Consider the following 21,244-nt stretch of genomic DNA (forward strand, 5'->3'; position numbering starts at 1 on the left):
CAGCCTGCTGGGTGCCTCACACACACACAATCATTAGATTAACAACACAAACACAAACCACTACTGAGCAGTAACGGTTTTAAATGCCAACTCTGCCCTAGATGTGTCATGGTGCAAATGAATTGTGGAGCATGGTCCAAATGAAGGAATTATCTAATGTTACCACAACAGTAAAGGACTGGTGGTGTAGGGTGGTGCCTTTCCTAGCACCAAGCACTGTTAGCAAAATACACCTTACATCACCCTCTTCCCTTCTTAAAATAATTGACACAATTTAGGAGACTGATCACCAAATAAGCAACCATATTGCATGTTGGTGGTTTTATTATTAATAATGTACTGTTGTTGTAATTATTGTCAGGGACCATGTACAAAAATATAAAGGAAGATGTGTATGGTACCAGACACAGACACACAGACAAACTCTTGTTGAATTGAAGTTTTGCTGAGACAGCCTTACTTGGTCTGGTATGACCACTAGCTTATCTATGCTAGGTTAACATTGCTGTATCATAGACATTACTTGTGAAATTTGCTGACTTTACGACTCTTCTGCACTTATATATCTATATAAAATCCTGGACAGTAGTTTAGCATTGAGCATCACCTGATAACTGTCTTTTTTAACCACAGTGGCTGCTGTTAGGACAATATCAAATAGTCTTCCTTTACTCATGGGACAAATGAATTGAAATGCATGGTACTAGAAATGATTAATAACAGGTGCAGGTCCCCAATGGATAGGATTTGGTGTGTTCAGGGACGACTGTGCGGAATTTGAATGGAGCGAGCAATGTTTAAATCCACAGATTAGTAATAGTTAAGGTAATTGATCCCCTTGAAACCTGTTACAGCACTCTCCCAGTGCTGCAAATATTCACAATTATCTAATTGTCATTTTAATTTTAGAACACGAAAATTAGATTCTAGTCCAACTCATAAAAGGGAGAAAAAAAGACCAAAGTAAGTCACATTTTCAAATTATAGCCTATGTTATACGACAATGGGCAGCTCTCAAGAGTTTCCAATGTTTTGTGGTGTTCATCAGTGGGGAATGGGGTTGGAAAACAACCATAAACACGGGTTAGCTCCCTGGGAAACTTCACTGTTGAAACTTCCATCTTTTTTATAGTCTTTTCAAATCTGCTGAGGGAAGCAGTTTACATGATGTTGTGATCACACTAAAATACCTGAAAAAAGGTGCTGTATAAGCTGCCTGAACTATTGCTAAGAGGTTACTGGTCATTTGTCTTTGTATGTTTACCATGTAGTCAGACAGTTAAATAAGGGAATCTCTTTTAGCAAATTAACAGATTCCCCAAAATCCTCTGCAAAAAGCGATTACATTAAGGTTTATCTTTGTTCTGGATTATAGAACTCTGCAGTTTAATAACAATACCTCAAATAACCATACAGTTTGTCAATCTGACCTTTATTCTTTCACTATCATTACCAAGAACTGTTAAAAGGCAACACTGTGACACAACCACATCTCATCTGATGTCACCGATGTGGGGCAGGTAAAGGAAAAAAAAAACAGGTGAAAATATGGATCATCATAAAATTAACAATACAAAACACAGCCATCTCAAAAGTACATTATTATAATTCTGCATAAATTAAGAAGACCTTAAAGAACAATATTCCAGAGAGGTAATATAAAACTGTACATGACAATACATTTGCAATACATTACAATATTTATTCAAATAAGGCAAAATAGCACCATGAAAAAAAAAAGGAAATTTTCGTTCCAAACCAAAAACCACATAGTTGTAACAGGAAAATACTGCATGTGTAATGTGAACAGTGAAAGCACAGGAATCATATACAGAGTAGACAGCCTCTTAACATGGATTGATACGGACAACAGCTTGGTCATTTACTATAAAAGTAAAGGATGTGTTTTTCTCATGTGCCCTCGTGTCATTACTTTTCTGAAGTGTGGTTATGTTTTGATCTTTGAATTCAATTTGTTAGAAAATTCGAGATGCATTTTTAAAAAAATTGTTCACTACCTTAAATGTTTTTATTATGGTGTCGTGATGCTTGTGACGGCCTACTTTGGTCTTTTGTCTTCTCTTTCATCATTGTCATTTCATCTTTTTGTCTTTCCAACAGGAACAGTCACCCCCTAATTCTGTCACAGTGAAGGTAGCCTAATTAGTCACACCCACCCTTCTGACCCTCATCTGTCTATTTACTGGCATATCATTGTCATCCAGCCTCCTTCCCATGACATGTTGAGGTGCGGTGAGGAGTTGTACAGTTGTTCTGCTCTTAAATCTGTTTCTTTAATCACAGGAAGTTGTTGGAGATCTGGCGTTGGTGGTCGAACAGGTCTTCCACCTCAGCGCTGTACGCATCACCTGTTGAAAACAGACAAAGAAGAGAAGTTGGATTCACAGAAACCAATGGAAGTATGTGAGATGTGGAACATTTGAGAAGATGACTATAGACTGGAGAAAGCTGCGCATACCTGCGTGGCATCCAAACATGAAAACCCGGGCTCCGTCGTATTTGCACCGACAGCGCATCACGTTGTTCTGGAAATCAGACTCAGCCATGTCTAACGAAGGGTTGACCTCCACCTGTAAAGGGAAACAGACAAGAGTTAAGATGCATCTTTGTACTGTATGTATCCCAACTCTAGTGTTGTTCTTTTCCAATGTGTGGAAAAGTGCCAGTGTGACCCCATGTGTACTGTCAATCCCACTTCGATTGCAACAGCTATTCACCCTGGGGATCCACTGGACCCCTCGCACAGTGACAGCATCCCAGATTTTCTTTCCTGTTGTAATAGATGGGCACATGTGTGATTTCTCTGTACGCCGACGATATTCTATTATATTTGTCAAAAACAAAAGTCCTCCTTTAAGCATATACTTAACCTTTTAAAGAATTCTCAGGATATGAATTGTAAGTAAATATCCAAACTATTGCACCATCTTGTCAACCTATTAACCCCAAGGTCAATCACAGAGCCTATTCAGCTAAAAGAATAGTTGAAACTTTATGGAAGTACCATACACTTTTCGTTTTGATATTGAAAATGAATCTCATGCCTGTGTGTTGAATATTAAGTCAAAGCTAGGAGATGGTTAGCTTAGCTTAGTATGATGACTGGAAAGTGCTTGTCTGGATCGGTCCAGTTTAAAAAAACTGGATGTTATACATTGTTTGCAGTGTGTGGATATATTAAATGTTTAAAGGACAAGTAATGTTTTTTTTGTGCAGCACTATTTCTCAGCCAGGAGCCTCTAGTCTCTGCTGTTGACGGGACAATTTACCTTTCTAAATGTAGATCAGGAACACTGCACGTAGTAAGGGGACAAATGAAGGTATCACTTTACTTCAGACCGTTTGGAAACAACTACTTTTCCACACGGCCAACCAAGAAACCACAGAATTATTGTTCTCTCACTTTCTATATGGCTCACGATGCATAAGTGCAGGGTTCAAGCCATGCATGACATCACTTTCCACTGTTATCTCCACGCAGGGGGAAAAAAAAGGCCAAAGATGCAGATGACAGTTTTGGGGTTTGATTTAAGTTGCAGCCTATCATTAGGCTGTAGCCATGGTTGGTTGCCATGGTTTGTTGTTTTCCACCCTGTCTGCCATATATAAGAAAAGCACACAGATGAATTTTCCTGATGAACACATCAAACAGATAACCTGACCACACATTCAACCAAGTAAACCAGTTAAAATGTGTTGTAAGATACAATATACATGATGTGGTTCCAATTATATTCACAGACAAACATCTATCATAAATAGTGATTCTTTTTCATTACACTTTCAGACAAAATTCAATGTCAAGAACTTTAATATTGCATGTTGAATGCAGCCAATGATATCAGCACACATATGTTATAGTCCCAGTGTGAATCACCATATTAAGTTGGTGGCAGCCTTTTAAAAGCACTTGTAATGATGTGAAACAAAGGGCCCACAGCCTGTTTTACACAACAATGAAAGGTCGTCACTCACATGTAAAAAAGGCTGTGGGGTTGTGCAGCTGATTTTCAAATGACGGAGCAATCAGGACTAATCTAGCTGAGGTGGACGTGACTCATCGGCTTAAATGCATGGTCCTAAAAATGGCTGCTACCCTGCAATTCTTGGTAAAGACTCCAAGAAACACCCAGCTGCATGAAAGAAGGCGAGCATCTGCACCCTGCCTCCCTCTCTCACGTATTACACAAATTTATGAGCAGCTCAACTACTGTTGAACCACCATCGCGACCACAAAGTGCTGCTGGGTCACGTTGTCTTGGCAACAGTGGATTGCTGCTTTATGATATGTATGTGGTTTTTATCTCTCAAGACGTGGCCGGCTAGTCACATGTGCACAGGCTTTGTACAGTGCGCAGGGACCACTCCTGCATGGAGCTTTCTTACAGTCCACACACACACACACACACACACACACACACACACACACACACACACACACGCACGCACGCACGCACGCACACACACCCACACACACACAAGCTCAAACATCTTGATTTCATGTATAAGCCCTCACAAAATAATTAGAAACTCTAAACATAATCACTCTGCTGCCACTATGCTCTCAGGAAAAAAATAGAACAAATGACACAGTGGGAGGACAGATGAGTAGGTCCCCACACAGCAGCCGATTGGATGTCTACAAACAGACCTAAACGCGTAAAACTTGCTCCGTAGCAAAGTGCTGACAGAGCCGCGCTGCTGCCAATATGTCTGTACTTTCTAAAAGGGGTGGACTAATAGCAGGTCTACTTTCTATATAAATCCAGACTAAATTCACTTTCCTTAAATACGCACACACACCCTTAAAACTACATGCACCTGAAACAGCCAAGAGCCATTTAGCTGAAATTATAGTCGTTTATCTCAGCTTTTATCTCACACGCGCCTTCAGATGTTGAAACACCATCTCCTGTGTTTGCCCTGTCCCCCTCCCTCCCCCCCCTCCCCCTGCTATCATGTATGATCTTAGAGGTGTTGTGAGCTATACTAAGTTGATATGGTTTAACTGTGGAAATTGAAGTGTGTGTGGATTATTTCACTGTGTTTTACTTGGACTAACAGTTGAATGATTAACTTTAAAGGCAGCTGGGTTTGACTGTATAATAGTATCGTACGGGTTTTCCCTTAGTAGCAAACAAAGTCTCCTCACCTGGAAGATGTATTCCCCGGGTCGTATGTCTGTGATGTCGACCCACTGACAGTCAATATCGTGGCGGTAGGTGTCCCAGCAGCCCACTGAGATGCCCTGTTGTCCCATGTTATAGCAGGAGTAGCGCTTGTGAATGCCTGGCAGGGGAAAAAACTGTTGAAATCAGATTAAAAGTGGAAACTATGATGGGTACATTTTTTTATTATTAGGCAGTTGCTGTGGATTTTAACTTTCTATAAACAGCCTGAATCTATGTCAAAATGGTTTAAAAGAAAGACCTTTTTGTGGGGTAGGTTCAAATCAATAGAAAGGACCCTTAATGCAAAGCGTTGTCTGGCCTTCGCGAAAGCCAAGATTGGCCTCTGATCTCACCACCTTTTGAATGCTCACTACTGTATGGGTATGCACTATTACGGATTCTTCATTCCCTTCTTTGTCACGATTCACTTTCCTTTCCAGATCAAGATCAAAGCAAGATTAACGTAAGTAAACAATAAGCTGTCATGTTGTCCTACCCTCAGGGCAGTAGGTGTCCTCCAGACAGAAGCTGGCTTTGTGACCTTCAGCCACCTTGGTCCCATTGACAGTCAGCAGGTCATAGTGGGTGAACACCTCGATGCTGTGGTAGTGCCTGGGGGTTGGATCAGCAGGGAGCAAGATTAATGAAGTAATGGAAAATAAAAAAAACATTAGCAGTGAAGAATAACAAGATCGCCTTTGAATTTGCTGCATTTTAGTTCACAAATTCTCACAAAATTCATATTGTAAAAAAAAGAAAAAAGAAGAAGGTTTATTTGAAATACAGCGGCCATAAATCCAGTTTCTTTGTTGCAAAGCCACAAACAGACACGGACAAAAATTCTGAAACAAGTGGGTAGATATATATCAGTTTGGTGTTGCTCTTTCTCTCATTACAGAAGCATTCCCAGAACAGACCTGAAAAAAAAGAAAGTCCAACCACGTGTTTTGCTGATCGTGGAGGTGGTGATTGGGGTTGCGGCTGTGCCTCTCGCTTTGGGACAGGGAACCACAACCGCCGCGATAAGGAGCCAGGCAGTCATGGCTCTGAGCCTAACAACTGGCTGACCAGCGGGGAGGAGGATGTTTATTGTAAACATCATTTTGGGGGATAAAAGATTGTGTTTATATAGCGTTAAATAACAGACTTTTATATGCGTTTGGTTATTTATAGTCCGGGATCTGAAAAATATCACTGCACTGTGTGACCGCTGCACCATGTGACCCCATGTCACTCCACAATCTGAAAATTCCCATTCACTTGTTGCTGCGGCCAATGAATCCCTTGAACTCTACTAGCAACAGAGTTCTTTCTTTAAAAAAAAAATGTTTTATTGTGTCGCCTTATGGTTCCCAAACCTATGCCGTGGAGGAGATGATGCAGGCCAACCCCGAGATACCCACGACAATCCCTATCTGATTGAAAAACAAGAAGCTGTTGGTTCAAATGCAAAAAAAAACCTGAGAACTACTTTGAAAGGTTTGTGTCTGGTTCAGACTATTGAGCCCCCCCCCCCCTCTCTTCCTCCCAGCCTCACCTGTGACACGCGTGCCAGGTCCAGCTCTCTCTGGTGGCCCTGGGTCTGAAGTCTGCGCGGCCCAGGTTCATGATGCGGGAGGAGAATCGCAGCAGGCGGCGGTGTCCGTAGGGCCAGTTCATCCTGGCAGCAGAAGAGGACAGACAGTTCTCCTCGTTAGCGCAGGTCAGCAGGTGGAGGGGTCGGTCCTCCACGTACGCCGACTCTTGGACCAGCTGGGCATCCACCACTAAGTCAGGAGCAGCTAACAGAGGGTGGGAGGAGGGGTGGGGGGATTTAAAGAGTTACCGTCAAGATTTAAAGAGTTACCGTCAATTCTCTTTGCCCAAACAATGCGATCATGCCCACATCGGCTGCTATCGGGACTTACTTTCTACACAGGTGACTCCCGCAGCCCTGCCTTCTCCTCCCCTGGGACAGTAGACGTTTGTGTTTCTGCGACACTGCTGGACAGACATCTCGGTGCCGATGCAGTGGGTTCCACTTAAGACCAATTGGGAGGCGTCCGGAGAACCAGGCCAGTACCAGGTCTCCTGCGCACAAAAAAAAGAACACAAGACGAAAAAAATCATCACAGCTCTCCTGTGCAGTTGTGGAATCAGGACAAGATGACATTTGAAAACTGTCAATAGCCAAAGGCATACAGCAGCCTCCCTCCAACAAAGAGACTCCACTTCTTTATAGGAACTATCAGTGCACATTATCACATTTTCCACTCCTTTTCACCATTTTAAAACTGCCAGTAAAATGTTCCCAGCAGCCCCCCACCTCCCTCCCCCCCCCTCGCAACACACAGTCACGCTGCCCTTTCCATGCACAGTTCTATTTTCAGTTTGTTTTCTCTGTGAATTTCTGCCGATCTCGCCTCACTTTTTATTTTCGGGCGCGCTGGAAGTGGACGTTTGAGAAGCCTGTAATTACCTCAGGCCTCGGTAATAACACAGCACAGACACACACAAACAGCGGGATGGAGAGAGGGAGCGGGGAGGGGAGGGGGGGAAAAGGAAATATATAGGAGAAGACTGAACAAAAGGCTAAGAGGAAGAAGAGGAGAGAGAGAAGCAGGAAGTTGCAACAACAAAAAGAAAGAAAAGAAAAGATGAAGATATCCTATTCTGTTGTTTTACCTGGTGAGCTTGCGCGGCGAAGCCCAAGCCCAGCTGTCGACACACCACCATGGCCTCGTTGAGACCCCAGTTCTCACTGCAGATGGAGCCCCAACGCCTGGCCCCTCCCACCTCCAGCAGCACCTCCACACGGCCCTCTCCTGGGTCTCTGCCTCCTGCCAGACGCACCTGAGGGTCAAGGGAGCAGAGGGGGTCTTCTTATGAGTCTGTGAACACTGCCTGCCTGTGGATGTGTGTGCTCATGTTGGTGTGTTTTCTCACCGTGGCCTGTAGGCCGGTGTCGGGCACGTTGCAGCGGACGGCTACGTCCTGGTTGTGCTTGCAGGTGTAAAGCGGCACCTCTCTGAAGTGACACGCGGTGATGGAGTTCTCCCTGCCTGTGCACTGCACACTGTTCATGTGGATTGGACCAGTACCTAAAGAAGATTAGGGCGTGGAGCCACAGTCGATTGATGCACATATGTCCCACCAGCCATACGGCCACATACAAAAAAGGCTCACACACACACACACCCAGTACATAAAAGAGTCTTAAACCTGGTGGCCCCACAGCCACACATGTCCACAGAGGGATTAAAAACCCAGACATGATCAGGGCCTCTGATGTGGCTCTGAGACTGAGCTTAGCCAGAGCTTTCTGTCTAAATTACCACACAGTACACTCAGGACCAGGCTTTATAAACCAAAATGGATACCAAAAATGGGCAAAATGAAGGAAAATCTTTGAACACATCTATGTATGTGTAGGTGTGTAAGGCCCAGGCTAAAGCCCTATAATTTGGCCTTAAATAGCTAATGATGTCATCAAGTCTTGGTTAAAGTTTCTCCTCTCTAACCCATGAGCTTTCACGTCGCTCCCTCAACACACAGATTCTTGTTCGCAACTTCGCATAACTCGGTTGAACTGGCATTTTGACATTTAACAATTTTCATAGTAGCACCATAGCACCTACTTTAATAGAGCCCTAAAAGTAATACTCAAATGGTTTCCATGAATTACTTCATTAAGTAAAAGTAGAGACAAGGAAATGCCCCTGCTATTATATGTTACATGCTATGTGCTCATTTGGGCAGAAAGATAATGGGAGGAAATGAACGTTATTACAGAGTAACTAAGGAGGTACAGCTTGTGAAAAGAAAGGCTGTGAAAGTGGGGTCTATTTCCTAGGAGAAGGTTGTTTGGTGGCTATATATTCTCATGCTCACAGCAAAAGCAGTGCCAGAGTAATCACAGTCTCTCTCAGAAGCTTTGGTCTTGCTCCGTGCTGATTGCCTGACATCCTGGTTTCAAAGCCTCGCCATCGTTTCACACAGAACAGGTTTATTTTGGCAACATGCACATGTCATTGTTTTGTTCGCTGGAAGTATAATTGGTCATGGGTAGAGTTCCTCAACAATCAGCTTCTGCGATAGAAGTAGCAGTCAGGCTGTAAACATTTTCTCTGGGTTTATTTGTCTGCTCTGGAGGGCTGTTTCTAGCAACAGACATTTAAGGGGAGAAATGTTTAGTCTAAAGGATCACTGTGATCATGACCAGAGGGCAAGTTGAACTCACAGTCAGTACAATTCAACACATACGGTTATCAGATCAGTAGCCGTGGGTCTTTTTTATTCTATTTATGGATTTTATTTATGACAGAAGAAACCTGCTCACTATAGGGCAATGGTAGTAAGAATACGTTTTATTTGAAAATGTAAACGTCACCATGACCTCCTGGCTGATAGTCATGAATAAAGCTATGTAAATACAGCACTAGAGAGCACCAGAAAGGCTTTAAAGTCCACTTTGACTTTATGTCCACGATGCGTGTGGCTCTCTTACCCTGTCCCAGATGGGCCCTGGTGAGGGCCTCTTTGGCTGTCCCGAAGCCCAGCTCTCTGCAGACCACGCTGGCTGCAGTCACGTCCCACAGGTGGTCACACACGGTGCCCCACTTCCCCTCCCTCAGCACCTCTACGCGGCCCTCCCCGAGCCGGGGGCCCCCCTTCAGACGCACAGCCAGCTGGAAGGAAAAAGTGTGTCTAGGTGAGAAATGGAAGGTTTCTGGCTTTCTCCAAAATACAGTCTGAGCTAAAACCTGCACCAGAAGATACTGTATGTGGTACGCTAATATTTGAATAAGTTTTTCTGAGATACTCAGACAAAAAATATTATTTTCTATTATTAACAGTCCTAAATACTGCAGTAGTTTGACTTTTATTGGAAAACACGCTTATTCACTTTCTTACTCTTCCTGAGAGAGTTAGTTTAGGAAATGGAAACGTCAAGGAGCTGGTTAGCTTAGCTAAACACAAAGACTGGAAATGGGAAACAGCTACAACCCTGTACAACTGAAATATGTTCCTGAAAAACATGTTCTACACAAAATAAACAAATAAGATAAAACTTGTTAAATAATTAGAGAGCTGGAGGTGCTAGAGGTCAGATTTTGTTTCCTTTGAGCCAGAGCTAGGTTAACTGTTTTCTTCTGTTAAGCTAACCGCTGTTGGTTGTAGCTTGATATTTACAGATATCAGGTGGTATCAATCAAATTGTTATAGGTGATAACAAACTGTTTAATCTTTTTTCACAGATATAGTTTGACAATGTAGGAAACTGACTCTTATTTGCTTTCTTACCAAAAGAGAAGAACGATATTTCTCTTCCGTCAGGTAAACTTAGCTTAGCATATAGCCTGGAAGCAGCTTTAAACAGCTAGCCTGACTCCTTCTGAAGGTAAGACACCTTTCAGCACCTTTGCATTTTATGAATTGACATGTCTCGCTTCTTGAATTTATACATTAGCAGAGCCACAGAATGAAAATTCAAGTCAGTCAAAAAAAATTCAAAATAAATTGCGCTTGTTACATCTCCATGTAGCACTTAAGTGTGGCACTTTGTAGTTTGGTTTATTTGAAGCTATAGTACTGACTTGATTCCTGTTGTTCTGAGTTTGTACCTTCATGGTTGAATGCTCTTAATGGAAGTCGCTTTGGATTAAAGTGTCAGCTAAATGAAATGTAATGTAATGTAATGTAAACCTCTTCCCGAACATTTGTTTACAGTCTGCCTCCACACTCACCGGGGTGGCGGGCGGTGCAGGCGTTCTGCCATAGCGCATGAACTGGGAGCCAGGGATGCAGCGGACCACGGCGTGCATGCCCCCACCGCATGGCACATCACTCCTGGGGTTTGACAGCTGGGTCTGGCACTGTGACAGAGACACCTCTCCGCCCTGACACTGCACCTTCTCCACCCAGTAGGCCTTCTTACTGATCGCTGTTCTCAGCCTATGGTAAGGGAAAAAAAGAGTGGGGGGGGGGGGAGGCAGACAAAGTATAGATATAATTGTGATTCGGCAAAAAAAAAATTGTGATTAATAAGTTGTTACCCTTCCAAAAGGCAGATGTTGATTTTACCTGGAGGACGGATCGGCTATCTTGGAATCGTACAGTTTCCTGAAAAAAAAACATCAGACTTTAGAATTTATTAGTTGACATCCAGTGGACTAAAATGACCAGCTGTCCTATATGCTCTCATAGTCTGCTCTTCTGCTCCTCCCTCCTGCCCAATCTCCTCTATCCTCCTCAAAGATCCTTTCTTCTCTTTACAACCCTACTACTCCAGTCTGTCTACAAAGTCAAAAGGCTTTGCAGGAGACACATAATGCCTCTGTCTGTCTTTCTTCTTTTCTTTCTTTTTTTAGATCTTCCATTTCTATATTCATGGGTATTTCTGTTTCAGTGTTTGTCTGTCTGCAGTGAATGTCTGGTTTGGGGAATCCATGTTGAAAAAAAAACGTAATAAATATGAATAAGCCACTATACATTAATCCCTGCGAGACGCCTTATTGAGGTCTGCCAACTCCAACAGGCTTTTGTAAACTGTGTCTAGTCTCTTCATGGACACAGTATTACATTAAACGAGAGTCTAAATCCTAAAAGGAAACACTGTGTATACATAAAATGAGGCCCACTACGCCTGAGTACACACACACACACACACACACACACACACACACACACACACACACACACACACACACACACACACACACACACACACACACACACACACACACACACACACACACACACACACACACACACACACACACACACACACACTATACTGAAACCTAATAAAGAGAAAAGAAATTAAGAATTCAATAAAAAGACTGATTCAAAAACCAGGCAGAGTCTGGGAAGTGTCCGTCTGTGACACACGCACACAAACATGCACGCGCGCACACACACACACACACACACGCACACACACACATTAGAGCTGACCACAGACAGGTGCAGACGCCCTTTATGAATGCGCCAAATTAAAATGAGTCAGAACACCAATTTTAGACAAGCAAAGATGTTACAGCACAACCAGAATCGTCGTGATGCAATATAGTAATTATTTGGCCAAGTCAAAACAGGACATGTTTCCGCTCCAGGAGAACCCGAGTATCCCGATATTCCACAGTTTTAAGCTATTCACATTTTATTGTGCATGACAAATGTGCTTTAGGTCGGAAGGGCCTCCAAGAAAACACACAGTAGGAACCGTTAGAGCAACACGCTCCTGTATGGAACATGTGAACCACAAAGCAGACTTCACGTTTATGGTTTCATTCACGGTACAGAAAAAAATGTCCACCCTCAGATAGATAAGCTTACAGTGGTGAATTCTGTTATTTCTGCCATATTTGCTGCTGTAGCCGTGGAGAGATGTGCCCTAGACAACCAGACTGTTCTAGACAACTGAGGGGGGGGGGGGGGGGGGGCACTTGGGACTAACAGCAACATTCTAATTGATCTGAAGTTGTTTATCTGTCCACCGAATGAATGTAATACATCCACTGAAACTGGAAATGTTTTGCTCTGTTTTTGGTCCTCCCCCCATCACTTAGAGGGAATGTAAAGGATCCACTATGTTCATACGTCTGCCGCTTACTCTAGGTCAGAGCAGGTAGTGTACACTGACTTATCAGAGCCCCATTTTCTTGTTGTTGCTGTAATCAGCTGCCTTGTGCTGTTGGAAACCATGTAGTCGGGGTGATGAATGAAAACAGCAACATTGAACCTTTAGACTTCTTTTGTGCTGCAGTGTATATTAAAAGACCTGAAGCTACTAGATTCTGGTGGATACCAAATTTTACATGAAAAATATTATCGCATTTTTTTTCTTTATTTCACTGGTCTTTACTTCCTTCCCATCTGCTTACAGCTTTCTCTTTCTCTTCATTCCTTTTCCCTCTTCCTTTCATCCCTTTGCCACTCCTCCGGTACTTCTTTTACTTCATGCTTCCTTTCCTCTATTGTCGAGCCATCTAGTCTATTGTGTGGCCACCTCTGCAAAGGCCTACAACTCACTTAAAGGGTTATTTAAACAACAAACGTGAACGTGACTATGAGTGACGGGACCTATGGTTTATTTGATCAATGTAAATCATGTGTGTGTGTGTGTGTGTGTGTGTGTGCGTGTGCGTGCAAGTCAGCCTGATCTGCGTGTGTTTGCGCAGTTGAAAATGTGTCATAACTTGGTGGTAAATCAAAATGAGAGAGGCAGACTTTGAGGGGGAGTTAGTTCATAGTTTGGAGGGGAGGGGGGGGGGGGGGGTGTGCTGCCCGTATAATTGCCCACGCTGCTCGGCTTTGTCTGCTGTGCGGTCGAGCAGTAGCATGTTGGTTCACACACACCAGACATGGAAATATGCACATACATATCAACTTTCCCTGCCTTGTCTCTGGCAAAACAAAGCCCTTTAAAAACCCCAGCGTCGCCCCCAACGTTATGACTGCATGCTGGGATACAAGGAGCGAGTGATGTAAGCCTGAAGTCTGTCAACTGGGCCACTTTTATGAGCAATCTCCCAACTTCACAGGAAGAGGGAAAAAATCATGTTCTTTTCATTTTCAGACACATTTCAGTTGTCCCACTTAAGGCTTGCTCACTCCAAGTATACAGTGTCTCAAGCCTTTGGGCACATCTACCATGTTGTTACCCCAGAGCACGCTGAAAGCCTTATGGAGAAGACTTTCATACTTCTCAGGGAGCATCAACTCATTGCCAACGTTTCTTATGCAAATCTGACCACACTATACCATACGCCTCACGGACTGCCAGGGAAGCATGAGATAACCCGTTATTATACTGTACTGCATGAATGCAAAGCTGCCTGTCTGGAACAATGGGCTCAGTCAGGAAGACAGCAGGTTGCCACACTGACTCCCAGTCACAACAGTCTCTACACACAGTCCCATCTAGCGCCGTGGAATGAAGACTCAAAGGGGTCATAATGATGTACTTTCCATGAAATGTGGTTTTTATTATAATTGCCCCAGAGGCATAAAATGTTGTTTAAAAAAAGCTGTAACTGAGGAGGGGCAGAAGGGGGAAGGGAGGGGGGGGGGGGGGAGAAGCAGGGGGGTTCAAATATATTAGAAGAACCGAAGAAGTCAAAGTCAGATTTAAAGAGAGTGTGGATGTGATGAAACAAGGGAGCTGGAAAATAGCTTTAGAACTTGCCTTTTGTAGGCACAGCAAAGTGGGGCAGTATTTAAACGTCTGTAAATATGCACTGAGCAACTTAACAGGCTGAGACAAAGGCAGTTACACCAAAAAAAACAACCACATGGCCAGAGGGGGAAGTGCTGATGCAGCGAAGGGATTGCAGCAAGGTTCAGTCGAGAGAATATTCTATATTGGAGGATCTCTCAGACCATAATTACAGCTGTTCCAGTGGACACAAACCCCAAAGAAGAGCAGGCATGGACCACTGACGGCAAAGCTGGTATCACCAATAAGATGTTGTGTGACTAGAATCGTGTACGCATCAATTTAAGCAAGAGTCCAAGCTAGCTGCTCTGCTCATAAATTGCACTTTGAGCAAATTCTTAGTATTGAAATGCTGACATGATCATTGTCTAAATGCTTACATGTTTAGCAGGTAGATTGTTTACCATATTAACTATCTTTTTTACGTAGTACAGCCAAGGTTGATGGGAAGGCCATTCATTTTGCATAAATCAAAGTATTAGACAAATTTAAAATTATATCTGATGAAAAGTGAAGGGATCACTAAAGTTCATAATGAGGTGCACAAGGGCCGATACCGAATTTCACTTCAATCCGTGTCTGCATTCGGTTGACGCATGCACAATCTGACCATCCATATGTTGGTTTACTGTGGCAAGAGGCTGCTCTGAGGAGAGCTCTACAATGAAAGTTGATACCTGTGGCAACACAAGCATTAAAGCCATCAACATAATGAACGAGTTGGTAGTGCAATAAGTGACTCTGCAGGAAATAATCCCTGTCAGCCAACAAAATGTTGCTTTTTTAAAGAAAATAAACAGTGGACCACCAAAGTCACTCGGATTGATCTTCTGGTGACCATAAAAGTCTGTACCAAATGAAATTCATCAATGTATTAAATAATTGACGAGACACTTAAAAAATAATATTCACACCTGATAGTGGAACTAGAAAAAAAAAATCACGAGTCACCAAGTGTACCTTGTCGATTGGGGACCATCAAGGACTGCACAAAACTTGGACAAATGGTTACCTGATGATGAACCCACCAACCGTCATTGCTGTCCTGTGCCAGGCTGTTAGCTGCTATTATAGAAGTGAATAAGTTATGTCGCCATTCTTATGTCTAGACATGTTTTTTAAAGGACAGTCACCGATATAAATATTAGTTTCAAAATGTGTGAACACACGAGGCTCCAGAAGCCAAATATATAGCTCATGCTATTGGTTCTTTCTGTAAAAAAACTAAAAAGATTCTCTTCCCCCCAGCTGTTTACTGTAAGACAAAAATGGCTGCTCCGTTCATCTCCCACGTACTTGGGTGGAGGTTGAAAAAAAACATTCTCCGACTTGGTCTAGTCCTCAAACAAGCTGCTGGGTTAGTTGGCAAAGGAACACAATGTTCCTCCAGACAACACTGTGGTGTTTCTCAGTGTTGTTGTCCACAAGATCATTCTAATAAAAAAAGATAACATAATGGACAACCACACTGGGCCAAGATTACATTCTTGCTCCATCTTTGGCTTGAAAGGGCTCCTATAGCTTGACTAAAAGTGTAAAAGTGAGAATAAAGTTTCTCGTTTCGCTGCATCTGAGCAACCACTTCTGACGAAGCCTTTAGAGATAAGACACTGAAAGAGTTATTCAAAGCCAGGATGTGGCTCTGGTGGTGAATAGGGCAACTGAGGAGAAGGAGCCGGTATCCAGGGCAGAGCAAGGACACAAGGGGTAATTATTGGCATCACGGAGAGAGACAGATGGTGCTGGGAAAGGCCAGCGGTCAGTACAGTCGTTCTGTTAGCCAAGCCATAAAAAGACCTCTGTGGGCAGACAGACGGACACACAGCGGCTTGTGTTCCCGTGTGCACAAGCGTATGTTTATGTGTTTATTTGTGTGTGCATGTGGATCACATTGTTTATGTGAGGTGCCTTGCGACGAGGGTGGAGGGAGGGATGTCTTAGTATAAGTGCATAAGTGAGGCGTTGGGGTTTTGATGGTATGTGTGGAAGGGCTTTGAAGGTTTGTGTAGGTGCCTCAGTGGGTATTTATGGCTAAATTTGAACGGATGAGATGGATTTATAGAGACAAAATAAGCACGGCAACCTGACATTATTTGTTGAGCGAATGGCTTATGTCGGAAGGGAAAATAAAAGAGCTATGAAAACATATAACACGTAGAAAGTTGAGTAGCATATTTGCCCATCCACCAGAGATGGGGCAACATTAGCATGCATTTGGAGTTGTATTACTATCCACCTGTCAAATAATCAAATGTGGTCCCCTGTGGAAAATGGCGCTTTAGCTTGATAAAGGGTCCACTATGTTCACCAACTAGGTCACGCTTACCTTGTATATTTCTCTTTTCGCTGCTGTGTAGCATAGAGGGTTTGTGAGGGCTTCTTTTTAAAGTAAAATTGTTTGTCCGCTCTGTCTGTGTCTGAAATTGCTGCTGATGAGAGTTGTGAGAGTCAACCAAGACAGTAAAGTAACTGTAAGAACAAAACAAAATTCCCCCGAAAAGACGCACACATGCTCTGTTAACCTGAGATGGCCTGCAGTTAGGTGATAAGTATCCGCGAGGGCTGCCTGCTACACAAAACCCTTTCACACATTGGCATTATCTGTCATGATAGAAAAAAAATATCGATAACTTTCGATTATGGATAAATAAAAACAAGATGCAACTCTTCTGAAAGAAAAACAAAGGGAAATCTACAGAGTCACAGACGCTAGACAGGGTCCTAGCTCTCACTAGTTAGCTAGAAATGTAATCTTTTAAATTAAGTGGTCTAAAAACTCAAAGTGTAGTGCTGGATACTGCGCTTTGATGCGATTAATCCCTGTTAAATTATCCTTGACAATAGATATTGATAGAAATTCAATATGGAGTTAATGGAAGTGAGTCCTCTGACTTTCATACACATCATTCTGCATTAGAAAGTGCAGCTGCACACAGTTTTCACTGGGGTTTTTCTTAATTATATGAGATTAGAAACCATGTTAGGGAGGTTTCGTGTAAAGACACATGCCATAATGATGATGGTAATCTTGTAGTCTGGGTCTGACATTAATAACATACTCTCTAGGACTATTTTAAAGGTCTTCCTTATAAGCTCACTTATAAGCCAGTGGGGCAGACGGACCTGGTGGAAGGCAGGGCTCTTCTAATGCCACAGTGGACATGTGTGCCAATTGTGGTTGAGCTAATGACAGCAGTTGTGGTGAACCTCTACTACGGGGGGGGAGGCACAGCAATCCAGGCATGGGGCCGCCTAATCTGAGAAGGGATGTGTAGTCCACCGCACTTTTCCATCCTTTTCATAACCAACCACACACACATATATACACACACACACACACACACACACACACACACACACACACACACACACACACACACACACACACACACACACACACACACACACACACACACACACACACACACACACACACACACACATTTTTTCTTTCTTACTCTCTCTTCCTCCGTCACTCTCACGTACTCACCTGTAGGCGTTCTGGTCAAAGGCTTCTGCGGCAGGGAATCCCAACATGCCACAGACGACACGGCTGCTGCTGAGGTCCAGGCCCTGGCTGCACACATGACGCCACTTCCCAGCATGCTTCACTTCCAGCACTCCTTCCGTCACCAGACCGTCATGGTTGCTGGACAGTACAGGCTGTAGGCGAGCTTCCTCAAACTGAACCCTCTCCGATCCCTGTCCGAGAGGGAAAACATTACATTTTTTAAAGATGCTAAAGCATTGAATATGAAATGGCTCTATTCTATAGTAAGAGAAAGAAGGATTTCAAACGTTCGTCCAGAGGATAGATCAGGGACATTTGCCAAACTCTTTGGAGGCTTCACCCTCATCCCACATCAACCGAGCCTTTGTCTCGCAAAAAAACTAAAACAGGATTAACTTAAGTCAATAAACATGACTTTGTTTTACTATAAATCCACGGGACGGCACGCAATCCGGAGAAGACCAACGTGATAAGATGCTGTGTCTGTAATCACCACACTCTCTAATCATCTACATTATAGCACGGTAGGAAGCAGGAAGGAAGTTTACAGAAAACACAGTTTGTTTTCACGTGTCGGTATACGTGTCCTGATGACTACACAATGGTGACCAAAACGTAAACTCCACAAGTTGAAAAGAAAGAAAGGCAAACACAAAGTGATGAGTGTCCTGCAAGCTCCTTTCATCTCAGTCTCTTGCACGTTTGACTAGTAGTCGGGCTGTAGATCTTCTGCTGGTTTGGTTTTAAACTTAAGGCTTCTGCACAGGCACTGGCTCTGGAGAAGGTCTGCTTTTAGGTCTATCACTAATTATAGATGTGCACTGGGCTGGCCTGTGGCTCCACAAATAAAATTTGTGTATGGGACTGAATGAAGCTAGATCGGGGCTAGACTTCTGACGTGTACTATAAGCTATGTGTGTTAATATGAGTGTGTGTGTGTGTGTGTGTGTGTGTGTGTGTGTGTGTGTGTATGTGTGTGTGTGTGGTTTCTTTTTTTTTCTTTACCTGTGTGTACTGCGTGTCAGTCTCCAGTGCTGTGTCTGGATAGACAGGCTCTGGTTCCACGTGGTTCCCACTGAGCTGCTGATGCCTGTTGACCTGTCCCTCTGCCTGTCGCCTCACGGCCTGTGCACTGTTCCTCTCTCTCTGCCTGTAGGCGGCGCTGTTTGCCAGACGTGACAGCAGCTGGTGGCCCTGTGGCAGAGTGTAGCCGGCCTGAGGGCCCGCTCTGGAACCACCTCCGCCTCGATTACGACGCAAGATCTGGATCTCGTGGCCGTTCTGCTGCGGCGAGATGCTGCTGCGTCGAGAAGAGGTTGGGTTGCGATGGAGCGCGATCTCGTGGCCTCTAGAAGAAGAAGAGGAGGAGGAGGCTGGGGCTGCAGGTGGAGCCGGAGCGGCCACAGACTGCTGTGGAGGGGTTTGCTGCTGGCTGGGCTGCTGGCTCCTGGACGATGAAGGGGCCTCATCCACAGAGACAGGGGGGCTGCCAGCTCTCCTGTCTGAGCTACAAACGACCCCAAGGTCCTCAGCGTGGGTGCAGTCATTGATTCCCCAACCGTTGGAGTGACAGTCTGCGATAGAGGCCTCTGTGCCCTTGCAGCGCACATTGTCCAACCAGATCAAGCCTAAGACGGGAAAAAGGGCGGTTAGTCATTGACTCAAAATAAATATGAAATGTATCTGCAAATTGGTCAAAACTAAACACTATGATCAATGTCATTGAGGGCGGACTCCAGTTGTAAACCAGCAGCTGGAGGGTGGCTGGTATTAAATATACGGTACCCACATCTTTACCAATGTGTCCTTGAGCAAGGCACTTAACCCCCGAAACTGATCCAGGGGAAGTCTAATTCCGATTGCCTTGTGTACATTGATAATAAAGTAACAAAACATTTTTTTTTTTTGGTCTGGACGTACCTTCTCCCTCTCCAAACTTGGCACTGTGCGCCCAGGTTAAACCGCGTTGAAAGCCCAGCTGTTTGCACACCACATTGGCCAGGTTAAGATCCACCTCGTCATCACACACTGTGCCCCACGCGCCATTGTACAACACCTCCACGCGGCCCTCGTTCGCACTGCGCCGCCCCACGCCCGCCAGACGCACAAGCACCTCCTGGGCGGACAGTGCAGGGGGGTAGAGGGCAAGCAGCAGGAGGAGTGTGGACAGGGAGCTGAGGCACAGCATCCTGAGGAGAGAGGAGAAGAGGAGGGAGGGAAAGTTAGGTCATGAAAAGTCAAACCAGAGAAGATGCACGTAGAGCAGGAACCTCTTAAATATAAATCCACACGTCGCCACAAGAATGCCCAGAAATCACGCAAAGCCATGGAGAGCGCATTCCACCCTCTGACAAAAACATATAATTAGAAACTTCTCTTCCCAACCCTAATGGGGCATTCCACAGTAAAATGAATGATTGATGGATTTGTTTTTATCCTGTAAAATAATCATTAAAAAAAGGGCAGTCAGAGGTTTTGAGGAACACTGTGATAACGGAGTCAACAGTCTGAACCAAAGTAATAACCCAAAGCTAAAAATGGTCCTCTCCATCCAGCAGCCAACGCAAACTTTGGCTTTCCGCAAACCCTGATCCTACTGCCTGCATTTAGCCAACAGACACAAAAAGCAAATAAACACCGTCGTAAAAAAAAAAAAATTCTCACAGATAAATAAAGCAACAGGTCTTTGCCTGGGAGAGACGTCGTTGGGATTAATGAGCAATGATTGGTTCATCCTCAGGCCACACTGAAAAACCTTTTCTCACAGAGGAGAAGAAACCTCTCTGGAGGATAAGAGTGACACGTTGTTTTGAATGCATCTAATCTGTTGTCAGTCAAATTGTCTTAGCTTTCCATATCCCAGGTACAATAAAATATAGTTGAATTAAAGTAGAAACTACTGAGGGCTTAATTAGGGTTGTAAAGGTAGAGATGAGTGTGGATGAGTTCAGGGATAAATTGTGAAAAATGCAAATAGGCAAAAAAAAAAGTGAGAGAAAGGGCAAAGTAGAGAGGAAAAAATAGGAAAAAAGTGCCAAGGGTGGACTCACCTATCTGTTGATCTCAGCCCGGAGTCACAAGGAGAAAGGAGGGAGAGAGCACTGGAGGAAAAGAAGGCAGTGAGTCTGGTCCTGCCGTCTCTCTATTCTCTTTCTCTCCCTCCCTCTTTCCCTTTTCTGTCACTCCCTCAGATCTGCTACGTTATCCATCCCTCCCATTTTCTTTATGTAAAGAAACTAACTTTGAAAAAAAAAAATCTATTTTACATCGGGTCACATTCCTCCATTCCGTCACCTATCAAGGTAAAATGAGGAAAATGCCAAAACTGAACACAAAGGTATA

The 21,244-nt window shown here is 43.8% G+C and overlaps 2 protein-coding genes across 2 annotated transcripts in view; one reads left to right on the top strand and one right to left on the bottom strand.

Annotated features, from left to right (window-relative positions):
* zfyve27 (zinc finger, FYVE domain containing 27) overlaps positions 1 to 21,244 on the top strand; it is a 92,526-nt gene that overhangs the window by 35,506 nt on the left and 35,776 nt on the right. The window lies entirely within an intron of this gene.
* Positions 295 to 21,066, bottom strand: LOC307252528 (lysyl oxidase homolog 4-like). Its single transcript, XM_080030222.1, has 15 exons — positions 20,953 to 21,066; positions 19,823 to 20,091; positions 18,908 to 19,530; positions 17,882 to 18,093; positions 11,256 to 11,294; positions 10,919 to 11,126; positions 9,679 to 9,859; positions 8,118 to 8,272; positions 7,857 to 8,024; positions 7,100 to 7,262; positions 6,730 to 6,973; positions 5,689 to 5,804; positions 5,174 to 5,310; positions 2,480 to 2,591; positions 295 to 2,369 (listed from the first exon to the last, which is right to left on the bottom strand). The coding sequence occupies exons 2-15, from the start codon at positions 20,088 to 20,090 to the stop codon at positions 2,299 to 2,301; spliced, it is 2,697 nt and encodes an 898-aa protein (XP_079886348.1). The 5' UTR covers position 20,091; positions 20,953 to 21,066; the 3' UTR covers positions 295 to 2,298.

Source organism: Ammodytes marinus (genome assembly GCF_949987685.1).
Source record: "Ammodytes marinus genome assembly, chromosome: 6".
Taxonomy (NCBI): Eukaryota; Metazoa; Chordata; class Actinopteri; order Uranoscopiformes; family Ammodytidae; genus Ammodytes; species Ammodytes marinus.